Source organism: Ursus arctos, unplaced genomic scaffold, assembly GCF_023065955.2.
Source record: "Ursus arctos isolate Adak ecotype North America unplaced genomic scaffold, UrsArc2.0 scaffold_36, whole genome shotgun sequence".
Classification (NCBI taxonomy): Eukaryota; Metazoa; Chordata; class Mammalia; order Carnivora; family Ursidae; genus Ursus; species Ursus arctos.
The window spans coordinates 1,248,404-1,266,658 of record NW_026623050.1 but is presented as its reverse complement, the minus strand read 5'-3'; the positions used below and the strand labels follow the sequence as shown (position 1 = coordinate 1,266,658).

Genomic DNA, 18,255 nt, shown 5'->3' with positions numbered 1-18,255 from the left:
CACTGGGCAAACCTTGTCCATTTTCACTGAGCTTCCATCCAGGTTTATCACACCTCAATCTTATATATGATATAGCAGCCAAGTATCACCAACTATCTGAAGAATCCTTGAACATGAAATGCAGATGTCAGAACCAAAAAATATTAAAAAGGAACTTGGAAGATGGAACAGAAGGAAAGTAGCAAGCAAAAGAAATATGCAAAGAAATTGTAATTTAAGTTGTTTTTTTTAAAAAGTAAAATGAACTTTAATAAAATATAATTCTGAAATACAAAAATCTTTGTCTATCAAAATAGGAAGTCCACAGTGACTATCTAAGAAAGTGAGAACTACCAATACCTTTGGAAGACCTCTAGCTTCCCCAGATCTTCCTCCAAAGGACCCACTCTTCTGATTTCATGTTCATTATTCACTTGTTTTTATTTTTTTATAAAAATCATTTGTCACAAATGTATGATTCTATCAACTTTGTAGGCTTTCACATTTTTGACCTTCAGACCAACGGAATCATTCATGACCTTTCTCACTCGACATCTCGTTTAAAAATCCACGAGGTGGATGCATGTAGCTATAAGCTAACTCTTTTTCAAAGCTGTATTCTATTCTTCGACTTGACCTCAGTCATTCATCTACTCTAATGATAGTGCCATTTTCAGATTTTTGCTATTATAAACAAAGCTTTTACATTCTCATATGAGTCTTCTGGTACAAATCTGCAGACGTTTGAACAGAGGGTGTACACATGTTCACATGAACTAGGTAAAGCCAAATTGCTTTCCAAGCATATGGAACAACTGACCTTCCAGTTAGCACAACGAGAATTCCTACCATTCCACACCCTTGTGATACTTTCACAGTTATACTTACTAATTTTTGCCAAGCTGGTGGGTCTGAAATGAGATCTCTGCATTTCCTAGTTCTGACTTGATTATCTTTTCACGTGTTTATTGACCATTCATTCCATGACAAGCCTCTTCGTGTCTTTTCCCTATCTTTCTAATGGAAGGTGACCAACTTGTCATTGATCAGTAAAAATTCTCTATGTATTTTGGAGAGTAATTCTTCAGTTATATATGTCAAGAATGTCTTCCCCAAGCTTGTGGCTTATTGCTTCATATTCTTTGTGCTATCTTTTGATGAACAAGAGTTTTTTATTTTAATGTACATTATTTCTTACTTGATTTATACTTTTTGTGTCTTTTCCATGTGAGGTTAAAACATAGTTTAAAAAAAAAAAGAATATAGGAGCCTATTAACTTTTTCCTTTCATGTACTTGATATATCTGGAATGAATTTTTATTCATGAGGGAGGGATCTATTTTCTTTCCTTTGGGCCATATATATATATATATATATATATATATATATATATATTCAATTTTAAAAATATTTTTTAAGAGTCAATTTTACCCACTGATCTGAAATACCACATTTATCATACATTCGTTTGCATATAATATATTGATCTTGCTTCTGAGCCCTCAACTCTTTCCATTAATCTTTGCTTTGTTTGTTTTCTGTGCCGATTATTACCATACCCTACCTACTACTTTATTTTTCTCGACATGAAGTAGAATAACTATCCTCCTGATTTTTCTTTTTCAGATTTTTTCCCCTGAATTTTATGTTTCTTATTCCTTTGCTTTAAAAAAATATTTTTGCCACAGATATGTGATTCCATAAAATTCCTTGGATTTTCATGTGTTTAACTTCAGGTCAACAGAATCATTTTTTTGTGTGTGATTTTTTTTTTTTTTTTTACTAAACATCACATTTAAGGTTGCAAGGTTGCTTCTGTAAGGTTATTTTTGAACCTCTGCTCTTCCATACAAATTTTTAGAATAAGCTTGTCAAATTCCAAATAATCCTATTAAGATTTTTGATTGGAATTACTTTGAAACTAGAAATCAATTTGGGGTTAACTGAGATCTTTATAACACTGCTCTTCCTATTCGTAAAGAGAATAGCTCTTCTTTTATTTAGGTCTACTTTAATGCTTTCAATACAGTAATTTTTATCCACTGCTGGATTCAGTTAGCTAATCCTCTGTTTAGGATCTTCACATCTATATTAGAGAAACTAGCCTGTAATGTTTCTTTACTTCCTGTTCTTGTCTGATAGTGCTATCAAGACTATACACCAGCTTTGAGTATAACATCATTTTCTAGTCTCTAAAGCATTTTGTGTAAGAAAGAAATGTTTGGTGTAATCAAACCATCTGGTACTTTGTGGAAAGATATTAAACTACTGATCTAATTTCCTTAATATTTACAGGCATTCGGGTGTTCTGTTTCTTCTGGGCTCTGATTTGGTAATTCATATTTTTCTAAGAAGTTGTTTATTTCATGTTCTTTATTTCATGTTCTTTAATTGGCAAAAGTTTACTCATGGTATTCTCATTTATCTTACACATTTCTATTGCATCTTGCAGTTATATTCACTTTTAGTTTCCTAATATATATTTTTTAAAGATTTTATTTATTTATTTGACAGAGATAGAGACAGCCAGCGAGAGAGGGAACACAAGCAGGGGGAGTGGGAGAGGAAGAAGCAGGCTCATAGCAGAGGAGCCTGATGTGGGGCTCGATCCCATAACGCCAGGATCACGCCCTGAGCCGAAGGCAGACGCTTAACTGCTGTGCCACCCAGGCGCCCCTAGTTTCCTAATATTTTTATATATGTTTGTTTTGCTCAATCCTGCCAAAAGTGTGTGAATTTTATTGTTTTCAAAGAACGAATTTTTAATTTTACTGATCTTTTGTACTGTTAAAATTTCTTTTAAATTCCCATTCTCATCTTTTAAACTGTATTTGGTTGAAGCATATGAAATTTTAAATATTTGATCACATTTGACCTAAAAAATGGCTTTTCTTGTCATTTAACCTAATATTTTTTTCTAATTTCTTTGTTTTTTTTTTTCTAGCTATTAATTTTGGAAGCTAACTTTTTTTGACCTTTTTCTTTCCTAATATAAACACTCCTAACCATACATTTTAGTTACATCTTAGGAGTCTTAATAACCAATATTTTTAGAGTTAAAAGTGTTTTCTGTTTACTGTCCATCACTTAGGAAGCAGAAATGAGCACTGGGTATTATATAAGACTAATGAATCACTGACCTCTACCTCTGAAGCCAATAGTACGTTATATGTTGATTAGCTGAATTTAAATTAAAAAAAAAAAGTTTAAAAAGGTCTTTTCTGAGTCCTGTTATGACATCTTTCTTAGTCCATGAGTTAGTTATAGTATGAATACAAATTTTAAAAGGCAAGGAGGTTTTTGTTATTGACATATTTATCTTTCTGTTTTTTTTATATATAAATTCAGTTTGATCAGAAGATGTGGTATGAAAAATTGCTTGAAATTTGTTGATATTTGCAGGACCTTTTCATTTCTTAAGTCTTTTGATACTGTTTAACTCTCTCTCTCTTTTTTTTTTTTTTTTTAAAGAGAAGGACAAAAAGTGAAGGGGTAGAGAGAGAGAGGGAAAGAGAATCTTAAGCAGGCTCCATGACCAGCATGGAGCCCAACTTGGGGCTCGATCTCACAACCCTGAGATCACAACCTGAGCCAAAATCAAGAGTTGGACACTTAACTGACTGAGCTACCCAAGCGCCCCCATAATACTGCTTAAGTCTTAAAATTATATCCATGTATGATGTTGATGAAAATTTAAATAAAGTATAATAGCTAATTTAGTCTATTTCATTAATATGGAAACCAACCTAAGATACCATACTTTGAATTCCATCATCACCTAAATCAGCCATTCTAGACGTGTTTGTATTTATTTGTAGCTTACCATGTTCTAAAAGGATTCAAGGAGGCCACCTATATCCCTGCCAGCAGCTGGCACACTTAAAACTGTACTACACACACAGATTCCCAGGAAAGCCAAATGAAAATAGTACTAGAAAATAGACACGAATTTTGTCACCTCTTTGTTCTATTGGATTGTTTTCTCTTGGCACACCTTGAGGACATTCATCTCTGAGCATCCAGCTTAAATTCATTTCTTTTCTTTTAAATTACATAGTTGTGTCCCCTTGGGACATGCAAAGAAAGGATAGAGTAAAAGAGACCTCCTGTAGCTCTCTGGAGGCTCAGAAGCCATCACTGAATGAGCAATGGGGCCTCTGGTTGAGTCCATCCTTCTGTTCTCCTTGAGGAGTGCCACTGGAGGACTCTCGTTCTTATTCCTACTCCTCACGGTAATGATGATGGTGCCAAGAGTATGGCGGGGGCAGCAAACATTTGCGCACCAGGCACCAAGCTAAACACAGATTATTTTAATTCTCAGAGTCACCTTTTGAAGTAAGTACTATTCTTATTCTCACTTTACAGATGAGGAAACTGAGCCTTAGAAGGATGAAGAGCCTTGTCCCATGAACACAGTGATCAGTCAGAAAGATACCCGTGTTGAAACACTACACTACTCCCTTCCATCCTCGACTAGTTGTTGACTCTTGGTGCACTGGGTGTGCTGGAGGAAAACAGTTGCTCAGAGGCCTGGAGCTCAGGCCTCTATGACAGCCTTGCCCCGGCTTCTTGGTGGCTCCAGGGCAAAGCCCAAGATTTCAGCTGACAGCACTCGAAGACCAGTGCAGGGAGTTTGTACCTATCTCCTTCCACGTGTACCTTCAGCCTCAAAGGCTTACCCCTTCCTTTGGTGGCAGATGAATGGCTGCGTCCCACGGGGCTGAGTTGCCTGGATATTGCCACACCCCAAGAGGGTACGTAATCCACAACAAAGACATTGCATGGTCCAGTTTCTCCAAGGTCTTACTAAATCAGTCTAAACATCGTAAGCTTTAGATATTTTGCTGCTACATTCTGAATCACATTCTTTGCTAAGCAACCATCTCTATGTCTCATTTTTTCCATTAGTAAGATGATTATAGTACAGAGTGAACTATCTATAATGAGCCCCAGCTCAAGTAATGTGGCTTTCAGTTGGCTACATTTTAAATAAATCTTTCTTTGCTAATGAACACACCTTATCCCAGTGTTGTAAGTAACACTGATGTTCCTAAGTTGGACAGGGAAGAAGAGAACCACATCCAGAGTGGAGGATCCAAATTTCTCAAAATCAATATGAATGCAATAACCATTTGAAAGCAAAGTTTAAAAGTTAGTTTTTGTGCTTGCTGTAAATGAAGGAAGTTGTACAAGAGTCTACAAGAGAGTAAAAAGTGATGTGATAATTAGGTCATGAATTAACCCCCTGGTACTTGCAGCTCTAAATTATTTTTAAAGACCCCCTTCTCACCTCCTAGGATATTTTGCACATGCAAAATGCCTAATTGACTAATAAGGTACCCGGCATAAGAGCTAATTAATGAAAATGAAAACACTAAAACTCAGGTTATTTAGTAACCAGAGCCTGAAGCCAGATCCCAATTAAACCACTCTTGGGTGGAGGAAGGGATCGGAATGCCCAATAGGTTCCATCTGGCTGCTTCGATGGGTCAATCTAGAGTCTCATGTTCTCAAAGGAGCCTTTCCACCCTCTCCTTTCCATTGCAATGAGGAGCTAGGACAGTCCTCCTCACGCTGCACTGGGGAACTCCCAGGCTCTCCCACTCACATGGAAGGGGCTTGGCAGCTAAGGAATCCTGGAAGCTGGAAGCAAGCATGATTCACTAGCTCTTCTCAGCCCAATCCCTTTTGTCATTCATTCCACTGGAGGGGCCCCTAACCTTCCAATCTCATTTGTACCCCACCCAGGAGATCTGATAATGGTCCTGGCAGAGCTGTGCCTTTTCATAACTTCTGGCTGGGGCCTCGCTGACCCATAACATGGCTACACACATGATTTCTTCTCATACTGTCTTTGTAAATTGACCATGGCTAACCTTGCTGCCCTAATCAGATCAATCAGAATAACATTTCTTTAGCGGCTGCACGCTGGCAGCCTCCCGGGCTGAGGCGTGACTCAGAGTCAGGCTCAGACACCGAAGGCGGGTTTTGGAGTTTCCAGTGGTCTCCGGTTTCCTTTGCTTTTATCACAGTTGGTGAGCTTTGTAAGGCCCGTGTTTACAGCCATGCAAATTAGCCTCAGCTGGAGAGAAATCAGGTCAGACCTAACTGAAATCAAGCTCTGGGCCAAAAGGTATTTTATCAAAAATTGGAAGTGTGGCCATAGTAGTGGGGTCAAGCCAGACTGTCTTAAGAAACACGTGGACAGCTTTGTCTGGTGTAACCTGAACTCCTGGCTGGCCTCTGGACCCTGGAAACTCTGAAAGACGAAGGAGGAAAGCACGGTGAGGGCTCACACCAGCCAAGGGGACCTGGCCAGTTTGACCAAAGGCTGATGCTGCCCAATGCATGTTTTGTTAAGCAGAGCAAGCGTGAGAAGGGAAACACCGCATCTTGGAAGGAAGGAAACCGGTGTGACGCTGGTTTGCGTTATATCCCATGTTCCTCACTGACGAAGCAAGGTCTGCGTGTGCAGCTTCTTTCTACTCACACACTTGTCTACACTCAGCTGTAAAATGTGTGTGTGAAGGTGTCCACACAGATATGATCTGATATTCTGCATCTGGAAAGCGTCTTTAAAAACATCCACTTTGGATGCCGTGACAGTTGCAGAAACTAAGGCGAGAGAGGTTACGTGACTGGACACACAGCAACTGCCTAACTACTTACCTTGAGACAAGATCTCTGGTGCCTCTCCATTGCGATCTTCCCCCATCATACTCCCAGTCTGTCAATACCCCAGTACGTAAAGACACTTGGTTTATTTTAAGAGAATCCTCCAGTCCGTTTATGTCCTTAAGATTGGGGCTTATTGACAGTTATTCCCTGAGCTCCCACACATCTATGACTCCTACAACATGGCATGATGGTGTCAAGCAGCCCGATCTATCAGATGGTGCCTGGGGCTGAGTGCAGAGATGTTGGTTCACATGTCTATCTTCTTGTCTATCTTCTCTCTAATAGGTAAAACAGAAGTTGGTGGATCTTCAGTGCCCCTATTTGCAAGGTGGAAGTAAAGACTGGATCATTGTAATTCATCTAATTAAAGTTTGTGTCTTTTGACAGATGAGACCTGAGACCCAGAGAATTTGAAGAACTTGCCCAAGATTCAAGAGTTGGCCAAGGTCAGAGCCAGAAGTAGAAACCAGGTCTACTGACACCAAAGCTAGTGCTTCTTTCACTAAACCATGACCAAGGAATACAATTCGCCTTCTCCAAGTGTACTTCGAGTCAGGACTTGTAGTTAAACTGAGTCCAACGGACTGTTTGTCAAGTAATTAAGAGCACGAGCTCTGGGGTTGTTGTTCGATCCATTTCCTCACCACTTATGAGCTGTGTGATGCTGGGCAAGTTATGTAACCCCTCTAGGCTGAAGCTTCCTCACCTGTGAAATGGGAGCAATAGCAGGAACCATCTAACTGGGTCCTTGTGTTGATTAGGTAAGTTAATCCTGCTGAGCACTCAGCCCAAACCGCGGACTTCGCATTAACTATTATCGTCTCTACTGAAATCCTCGTCATCTTCACTTGATACACATTACATAAGTGCAAGGTTATTCAGACTTATTTCTGCCCACATTAAGCACGTACCTGTGCAAACACATGACCTTCGTGTACGTTGGAGATGTGTGCACTTTGCAAAGCATTTATGAGTTCAGCTGCGAAAGCATCCAGCGACCTGGTTTTGTGTCTTAAAAGCACAGAGAGATCTTTGCCTGTTCTTGTTATATTCTCACATACTTCTAGCTCAGAAGTGGAGGCCAGAGGAGTCACTGCATTGGCACCCATCCTCAAATCACTGTCTAGCTCCAGCCCATGTCATAGTCTTAGAAAAGGGCCTGAATTCAACGAAAATGAAAGAGGTCCAGAAAAATACAGGCAAGAATTCAAAACCTTCTTCAACCAGGCAGAAACTTTTTAAAAATATAAATATTTAGAACGATTTTCTCATAGCCTATCTTGCAATATCTAATCATATTTTTTGTTGTTTTTCAGAACAAAATCTATATTCAAATGACTCCCTTTCACTCCCTTAAAAAACACTTCCCTCCCTTTCGATGTGGAAGATTTAAAAAGCTGTGTACGTGTGCACGTGCCTGCGTGGGTGCGTGATGGCGGTGATTCCAGGATCAGCGGCTTAGGGGCTAATCCTCATACTTCATGCATTTTTATGTTACAGTCATTCATTCTAAGCACTGGAACTATGCCAAATAGTAATTTCTATTCTACTAAGACCTCCAAGCCTTGCTCATATGCACTTGGCTCCCAGTACTTTGTGTGGATAATGTGCTCTCATGGCCCACAATGAAGACTTCACGAGACTAAGGAGGGTGCTGAGGGGCAGTTACTCCCTGTAGCTTCCACTTCTCCCTGCTCTAAAAAGCTAATTTAGCTTTGCGTCTGGCATTCTTAGCTGCCCTCTTGCGGTTGGGGGAGGTAATGAGCATCCTAATGATTCTACAGCTGGCTGGAGGCAGAGTCCAGATTCTTACTGTTTAACAGCCAACAGAGAAATATAGCTGAACTCCAAGAATAATATTCAGATTTAACATTCTGAAAGAATCATTGATATCTGTACTTGACAAGCTCTAGCTACCTTTTTTTTTTAAATAAGCAAATAAAGTAAAAGTACAACTTAACTTTTGGGGCCACCTTATTTCCAAATAAACTTTGCAAGGCACAACTTTTGTAAATCGTTGCCTGTCGTGGGGTCGAAGCTCCCGTTTGCTTTTGGTAGATCTGGCGGGTCAGCGGCCTTTAAGCGGAGGAACAAGAAAGCCCTTATCAATCCAGATATCACTCAAGGAATCTGGACGTAGCACTAATGACCCTAAGGTCATATATATTGGTGCAATCAACACACAGGCAAGTTATTTCACTCATTTCTATAGATGATAACCCCTAACCTCACTGCTCATTTTTCAAACACATGAGAAATACAAAGGGGGGGGGGCAAATCATCCCCGCTCCCGGGGGAAAAAATAATGCACATACCTTACCAAGGCAGCCCAGAGGAATTATCTCTGTATACAAAAGTTGAAATTATATAAACTTGGAAGGCAACAGGTTATGAAAACCCTATAAATTTATGTTCAGGCTTCCAAACAACGTTCTCCTTCTCCCCTCCCCGCTAAACTGAGACACCAAGTCTGGGATTTAAGAATTACAGCTATGATCCTTGCCAAAGTGACCAAATTACAACCGAAGGTTCTTGGCTCCAGGGAGTTGCAACAGACTGCAGCATCACAACCCCTCCCCAGCTTGGCACCCCCCTCCCAAGTGCTCAGGGAATAGTCTTTATCTCATTAATTCTTAAGAACTAGCTATTAAAAACGCAGAGGGAGGGGAATGATTTTCTGTATCGTACAGAGGAGGGAACAAGCGCAGAGATTATTTATAATTCAAAGTGAGATCTTGGCATTTCAAGAGAGGAAGAGTAGGGACAAGTCATGCTGATTTTCTGCAAGTTGTAGCGTGAGTTTGGGAAGCAACTGGAAAGTTTATCAAAGCAGCCACTTCCTTGACAGGTACCAGGAGGAAGAATCTCAGATGATGAAGGCAGATTCCTGGCTCTGTGTCAAGGTGCTGACCTACCTCTCCCAGGAAGAAATGTAACTTAGAGACTGTGTAAGTACGGGCATGTTGACGGTGGAAACTCAGTTTTACAGCGCAAAAGACTATATATAAACCAGCGTAAGATGAACTACCAGACGTCTGCCTGTGGCATGAAGGAAGTTGTGGAATTCTATAAATCCTGAAAAGCAGGAACGCTCTAGAGATCACCATTTGCAAATAGTTTCAGCGATGGACATACTAATGTTTTAAGACTCCTCAATGACCTTGGGGATCAATGATGTTCAAGAATTTCTTCATAAAACTTTCTCATTGGTTCACAGATGAAGACTATTAATACATAGTTCTAGGAAATAACTTAAAAGCACTTTCATCACCATGATTTCATTTTATCCTCATAACAAGCCTGTAAAAGGTCGCTATTCCCCATTTTATAGAAAAGGAATCTGTGTGGGAAAGTGAAATGACATGCTCTGAGGCTATCAGGAACCCCCCCCCCCCAAAAAAAAAGAAAGGAGACAGTACTGAGTGTTGGTGGTGCCAACAGGAGCTGATGTTTTCAGCTCTGGTTCTCAATTTGGCAACTGCTATGTTTGTAGTGGCAGAACGGTCTGGTGTCATGAAAGGGGACGGCACATGCCCAAGTATGGAATACACATCTTAGTATTACAGCTAATATTTAACATGGTTGATAGAGTCAAAGGAAAACAGCTCTCAATGTACATATATTGTTGTTGGAGTGACACCCCAAGCATCCTTTTATTCAAAGATTTAACTTCCTACTGGAAGAGTGACTCTACAAAACAAAACAAAACAAAACAAAACAAAACAAAACAAAACAAAACTTGGGACACTTTTCCAATATAGGAAAGACTTTGGATTGGCACAGGTGTAGCTGTATTTTGTTGATGATGATTTTTATAATGACCATTCTCATTTATAAACGTCGGCTCAGTCATCCCAATAAAATTTGTGACTGTCATGTCATCCATGTAGCAAATCCATGTTTAAATGAAAGGGAAATGAACACACATCCTGAGGCTCTTGCCCATCCTCTCAAGTGTCTGTCGCTATCGGCGTCTTCCCAGTTACCAGTGTGCAACCTGAGAAGTCACGTCATCTTTCTAGGTCTCAGTTTCTCATGCACCAAAATTCGCTGTACTGAAAATTCCTGTACCGAATTTGCTGACTGGTATGGTTCCTTCCGACTCTCAGATGATATTACAGGACAGGATCCCTGCCCCGTCTAAGAATATACGTGTCTGCTTACTGATAACCACTGCCGATGATGGGAATTTCAAATGCTACTTTAGAAGATGAAATAGAAACTAGTGCCCGAGTTCAGCAGAATCTTGACAATTCTGACAGTTACTTCTGAACTCGGATGTCGACGGCACAGGGGAATGAAAACCAGCTCCGCTTAAGAGGTACTCACAGGTAGGTCTCAACGCTGGCTGAGCTCCTACAGCCAAGATTCTTGATTTTTAAATCTCCAACCTACCCTCCATGCCAGTCATTAGAAACCAGACCCATTTGGCCAATGTTCTTCCTGGTCACCTCGTGTGGGAATCATTCTGCGGTTAAGCTGATGAAGTTGGCCTGATGCTCAAAACCTCCGCGAGTTACTTTCACTTTCATTTTAAGAGAAACAACAAAAATCTGGCTCTCAGAAGAGACCTCCATCTCGGTGTGTGAAATCTGACCATGGGTGCAGAGGGAAGGCTCATAGGGACAGGCTTAGAGTTTTCTGGCATTGACTCAGCTCGTTTTTTTCCTTTAAAACGTAAAATCTCAGCTCTCACATAGGCCACAAGCTCACTGAAAACTCCCAACCGGTCTCAAGACCGTAAAGCCCAGTCGATCGACAGATTTGCCTCCACTTAGAGAGAAATGGGGAGACTACACATATTCATGGGTTCTGCAGGGCGACGGCAACCTCGCTGCTCGGAAAGATTAAAGAGTTCAAATGAAGGGTATTTTTACCCTCAGACAGGGAAACAAAATAAACATATCAAGCACCAACTGCCTTAGTGGAAATCCTCTGCTGAACAGGCAAACAATTATGAGATAAGAAATACGAATAAACAACCAAACGCTTTGATGTTTTAAGAACAAATTCTTTGATGTTTTAAAAATACTCATTTGCCAAAACAGAAGTAATTCGTTTTATGAGTAAACAACATGTTACCAAGCATCCAGAGGGAGAAACAAAAGAAAGGGGTAATACCAATCTGAGAAGAAAGAAAGGACAAAACTAAGTTTAATATGATATTGTGTAAGAAAACATCCAGTGGGGTTCCTGGTTAGCCAGAAGAGGCTTTCTGGAAGAGGCAAATTGAGGCGGCTTTGGAACACAGAGAGTCTTCTTCTGCTTTTTAGACAGCAGAGGAGTCTTCCATGTCTACAGACAGTATTTAGTAAGCCAGCTGGCCCAGAGAGCACACTTACTTCCGTCTCGTATGAACCTCACTGCATGGCAATATATAGCAGTTGAAAAATTCAAACTGTTTCATGCAATATGTCCTCTTAAAAGATTAGGTCTGATATTTGATTATTTTTGGTGTCACATTTTTCTCATGAAGACACAATTCCCATGCGCTTGAGAGGTAAAAAAAAAAAAATATTGATGATGATTTTCATTCATAATTCAAGTCAGTGGGAGAACCTGATTCGATTAACAGAAAACTGCATTCAGGCTTTTGTCATTTTTGTCCTTCTAAGGCACAGGTGATTTCATACTCATACTGTTACTTGAGATAGGAATTGATGGAGAAAGCCGCTATATAATTTAAGAATAAAGGGTGGATGATAATATCATTCAGTATGACACTTTTCAAAACATTTCCTCCACACCCTCTTAGATTCAACTGCACAACATTCTGGTGGGTCAGGCACACTCAGATTTTTAGAGAAAAGGAAAAACTATGGCCTGGAGAATACAGACGAGCAGCCCAAGCTCACATAGCAAATCAGGAGCCGAAGCATAGATGCACTATACTTTTTCCTCAGCACCATCTATGCTGTTATCAAAATGCTAATGCTGAGAATTCGCAGCAGTCACATCAACGGGGACAAAATGAGCAGCTGTCCTTTGTCGAGGGCGGACGGCGTCAGGCACTGTGCTGAGCATGACAGATCAATTACCTCATTTCATAACTACTTAGAATAATAATATGGGTAGTCATTATCTCAGGTTGTAGTGAGGGGATGGAGGCAAAGAGAAGAACTTTGACCTAGGTCACGCAGCCTGTGCATGGCTCAGCTGCCATTCGACTTTCACATCTGCCTGACTGCTTGGGGAATCTTGAACTTGCTCTCTGATGTACGGCTGGCGGCCTCTGACTTCAAGTCCTTGAGTCTTTGCTCAGATGTCAACTTCTCCATGAGGACTATTCTGAACACTACACTTAAAACTGCAGCCCCGCCCCCACCCTGCCAAAATCCATCTTCCTTACCGGCTCCATTGCGTGATTTAATGTTTTGTTTCTACGCTGATTTTCTTTTAAAGATTTTATTTATTCATTTGAGAGAGAGAGAGACAGAGAGCATGAGCAAGGCGGGAGGCAGAGGGAGAGGGAGAAGCAGACTCCCTGCTGAGCCGAAGCCCAACATGGGCTAGATCCTGGGACCTGGGGTTCATGACCTGAGCCAAAGGCAGATGCTTAACCAACTGAACCACCCAGGTGCCCCTCTAATGCTGAATTTTAATGTAAGTACCACAGGGCAAAGGTCTTTGGGATTTTCTCACCAACATATCCTAGATGCTCAGACTGTGCTATCCAATAAAACCTTTTATAATGGCAACTTTAAAAAACATCTGTGCTATCTGGTAACCACTAGCCACAAAAACAAAACTGAAAAGTGGCAAGTGCCACTGAAGGACTGAATTTTTAATTTTATCTAATTGTATCACTTAAAACAGCCACATGTGGCTAATGGCTACCACACTAGACCATATGGGCCTAAAACTAAACCTAGCATAAATACATTCCCAATAAACATTTCTTAAATGAATGAATTTATAAATAAGTTCATAAGACATATTTTCCATATAACATACAGCCTACTTTCACTAATTGCAAGTTAATTATTTTTTCAATAGAATTATTAGCTGAAAAAAGTCCAGATCAAATTAAGAAAGTAGTTTGAAAATTCAGATATGACTGAAAGTACAAACACAGATTTCTCAAACTACTAACTCCCTTTCATCATCAGTGACTTAAAACCTTCCAAAACGTTTTTGGAAAACAGATAGCAAACCAGCAGCACATAATGAATTCCCACATATGACAAAAAATACAACGATTACTATAGTCATTCGGTACCTTTTTGACCTTGTTCTTTTTCTCATAGGTCTCTGACAGAGGTTTTTTCTTCTGCTGAGCTGTGTCTTTGGAGAATAAATACTCAAATTCACTAGTATCCCGAATATCAGGTTCTTCTAAGGAATCCCATAAGGTTGGTGTAGCATTTTGGCTTAAAAGAGAAAATGACAAGTTAAACATTAGAATCAAAACAGAAGAGAACGGGATATAATGAAATCTCTAATTCACTTTATAACTCATTTAAGATATACATATTTATATATGTAGGTTTATATATATTTCCTTCTAATAAAGCTTGAAGAAAAGCTCTTCATGTTGCACTTTCTTTTAGTCAAAATATACTATAAAACATCAAAGCCAACACCCATTTCCAAAACCGAATGGCCATTAGATACAATTAAAGAGAGAAAGAGAGATCTAGAGAAACCAAGTGGGACCAGAAATCCTGGGATTCATGTGATTGAGGCCATATTAGCTGTTTCTCTCTCAGTCTATGGCATTTCCATCATGGGCAAAAATGGGCATCATATAAATGCTTTTTAAAAAGATAACCAATTCTGAGATATTGATGGGATAATTCTTAATAAAATTTCTTAAAAAGAATAAAACTCTTCACTTTCTACTAAGGTAAAGAGTTACCCTCTCTTTGGACTTTTTCTAATACTTTTAAAAATAGTTTTTAGAGGGGCGCCTGGGTGGCGCAGCGGTTAAGCATCTGCCTTCGGCTCAGGGCGTGATCCCGGCGTTATGGGATCGAGCCCCACATCGGGCTCCTCCGCTGTGAGCCTGCTTCTTCCTCTCCCACTCCCCCTGCTTGTGTTCCCTCTCTCGCTGACTGTCTCTATCTCTGTCAAATAAATAAATAAAATCTTAAAAAAAAAAACAGTTTTTAGGGTTAGCTCAGGTCAGCTCAGGGCAAGACCCATCATTTGTGAACAGACTGAGCTCATTTAGAAATATTTGATTTATAACACTCCACCCCAACAACAGTATTTTACAATGAAAACAATCCAAAAAACTTCATTGTGCCAGTCCCCACAGAGATTTCAACTAAATCAGCCATGGGGCGGCTGTACTTCTTGTTTCTAGGGTCTTTTTTTTTAATCTTCAAAAAACAGGGGCACTAGTTTTGAAACAAAGAGAAGAAGATATGGAAAATCAGGTATAAAAGAACTGCCTCCGAGACCAAACTTGGATGGGTTACCATCCGGACTTCCTTCAGTCAGAACATATTTTCCCCCAAGTGTCTACTTTCTTATTTTTAAACACTCTTAAAACCCATAGACAGAAAAAAAATAATGTTTCATCCACACATTTGCTTTTCAAATGTATGTATATATTATGATCCATAATATCTGCAAGTACCTACCCTTGTTTTAATATGTATTTTCTCCATTACTGAAAACCAAAAGAACTATTATTATATGGGGTGGTCCAAAAAATTTTTGATGCTAAAAGGCGATTTTCATATTCAAAACAGTTGGGAAGACTGACTTCTCAGATCCGTATGTTCACATTTTGCTACATGTCTGCCCTTCCCATGAAATATGAACATTTTGGTCTGTTTCAGATTCGCTTCGCTCCACTTCTTTATAATATTTGAGCTGCTTAAGAGTATATGTGCAACATGTATAACATATAAAAGTATAATGAATACCTGTGAAATCATTACCCAAGATCTAGAATACTTCCAACGAAGTACGTCCATCTCTGTGCTCCTGCCTCAGCCACCCACCTCTGCCACTCACTCAACTTCCATTTGAAACACGAACACCATTAATGTTAAGTGCTTAACTCAGCTGCACTTAGGAAGGGGGTCTTGATGGCAGAAAAGAGCCAGGGAATTTTGGAGCATGCAGTCTATTAAGGGCTGCCGGTCTGGGCCTCATGAAGGTTCTGGGAAACTGGGGAGACGGTGTGTAGAGGGAAGTGGTCTGATGCATGGGGCGGGGGGTTGTTCAGACCCATCCATCCCCCACCCCCAACCCCCATCTCTGCACCTGTACTGCTTGGTCCCAGCTCCAAGGACTCTGAGCTCAGGCTAGTATGAATAGGCTGCCACTCACTCCTATTCTAGAATAAATTGGCTGTGACAGGTTGAGCACTTGATCAGCATTTACTACATTGTTTCTATGGGAAAAGGCATTTCCAATAATGAATAATAGAACTTTAGAATACTACCTCTCAGTGAGTTGGGGACAGCAGGCATTTTGTGGGTCAGTAACAAGGACTCGCTCACAATAGAACATCTCATCTGTTACAATGGTCACCTACTCTCTGACCACTGAATGTACAAATTTAGCTCACAAGAAGAGGAAGAGGAACGTAGAAGGAGGAGGAAGGAGAGACTGGAGAGGGGAGACATGGCAGAAGGAGGAGGGAGAAGGGGAGGAAGGAGGAGAAGATGCTCACTAGGAAAATAGATATTAGGAAGCCAAAAAAGTAGATAAGTTAGGATTTCTTTTCTTTTTTTAGAGAGAGAAAGAGAGCCAGAGAGAGCACGAGCTGGGGGAGGCAGAGGGAGAAGGAGAAGCAGGGTTCTCCACAGAGCAGAGAGGCCTATGTGGGGCTCGATCCCAAGACCTTGAGATCATGACCTGAGCTGAAGGGAGACGCTTAAACGACTGAGCCATCCACGCCCCAGGATTTCTTTTTCTTTAACTAAATATCTCTTCCCTGTTCTAGAAGCCAGGAAACAGACACCAAAGAATCCAAAATGGCACAAGTTAACAATCAGTTCATGTTAGCAACAAAAAGCAACCAGGTGAGTGAGAGGCAGTCCATATATAATGAAGAGAAATTCATATTTTACTTCTGGGTCCCCAGAAGACCAAGACCAAAATTTACTATATGTACATTATACACAGTGCTTACCCTTCTCGCTGTACAAAATATTAAAATACCATTTCCTCTCTTTTGAAAAAACACACCACAAATAATTTTAGTTTTGTACAGAAATAAATACTACTTAGAAAATCGACACCCTTTTAGTTTAAACGAAGCACTCATGCTCTGAGGATACTGTTTTGAGGGACCCATGGTAAGAGAGACTAAATGTGTGGAGCAGCGGGAAGCGGCCATGTTGCAGGCTTCATGCAGGAAACTCAGTACATTCACCTACTTTTCATTTTGCTCAGAACTGAAGCCCTAAACTTATAGTGAAACTAATAAGATCTCGAGTATGTAATTGTTTTCTTTCTCACAACGGCCAACTCCATAAGGAGGGAAAAACATAACGATTATCTCCAGCTTGACTCTGTCCCAGCTTGAACAGCGGGCAAAGGGCCCACATCTCCCAGTGGTACTGTTCGACCACTGCTACGGGCCGGGATACTGGTTGCTTACGGAGTCTTGCGGGGAATGGAGTGGAGGCAGGCTAGTGAGACACAGGTGTGGAACAGCTCCATGTGCTCTCAAAACGCACCACCCCAGGGCTGGCAGGTGGGATTCATCACTCTGGGATGTCTGTACATTAATTTGAGAACACTAATAAGGGAACACAGCTCCACATAAATAGTCTGGGAAACTATTTCCTAGGAAATGTCATCTGAGTCTTGAATGGGACAAAAAGGAATACTAGTACTGCAGCTAATCGTTAGGAGCTTTTTCGGGATCTTCTTTTTTTTTTTTTTAACCATTCATTTGGGAAATAATAAAATATCAGCATTTTAAAAAAGTATTAGGACTTTCCACACATAAACTCTTGGTCCTTATTTTTTTGGTTAGAGGAAAGGGGCCAATATGAAGCACATAATCAACTTAGTTCACCATATGCGTAGTTTGAAGGTAATCCCCTTTCCTCCTATAGGGATTTCCAGTTGCTTTATAATTGTCAATCTCATGTTATTTTGTTTAATATCCCGCTTTCCACGTACAAAATGTTATATAAATTGAAAGATTCACCACCACACATTGATTTGGGGAATAAGTTCAAAAATTTATGTTTAAAAATGTGTTCTCTATTTGCTGTTCTTTGCAAACAAATGAACTTCAAATCTAAATATTGTCAAGAAGCAACTCAACATCTCATTGTCCTCTTGACAGACTCTGAAATGAAGCAGAAGAAATTAAATTCAAATATGTTTGAATGGAAGTTTCCAACCAACCTATCTTGCTGCCTTACAGACCCAGCTTAACAAGCTATACAAATGTTAGATGTGCTCTACGGGCACTTGCTCTGAGCAACGAAATAAGATGTGAGGCCATTTAGTAGTTAGGGGAATGAGAATTCAAGCAGAGATTTTCTACTTTTTGACTCCCTTCTGACCTAAAGAGCTAATGACTCACCTATGTCTGGTTCTTCTAATAAAACCTGAAAAATTACACAGACCTGTTAAGTATCCAGATCATAAGGTTGATGATCCCATTGAAAGACAAGA

At 40.1% G+C, this 18,255-nt stretch overlaps 1 protein-coding gene across 3 annotated transcripts in view; it reads right to left on the bottom strand.

Moving 5' to 3' along the window:
• FMN1 (formin 1) overlaps nucleotides 1–18,255 on the bottom strand; it is a 339,089-nt gene that overhangs the window by 181,894 nt on the left and 138,940 nt on the right. For all 3 annotated transcript variants that reach the window (XM_057306184.1, XM_057306185.1, XM_026480077.4), the window contains one exon: nucleotides 13,877–14,027. In XM_057306184.1, coding sequence (XP_057162167.1) covers nucleotides 13,877–14,027 — 151 coding nt within the window. The remainder of the gene's footprint in view (nucleotides 1–13,876; nucleotides 14,028–18,255) is intronic.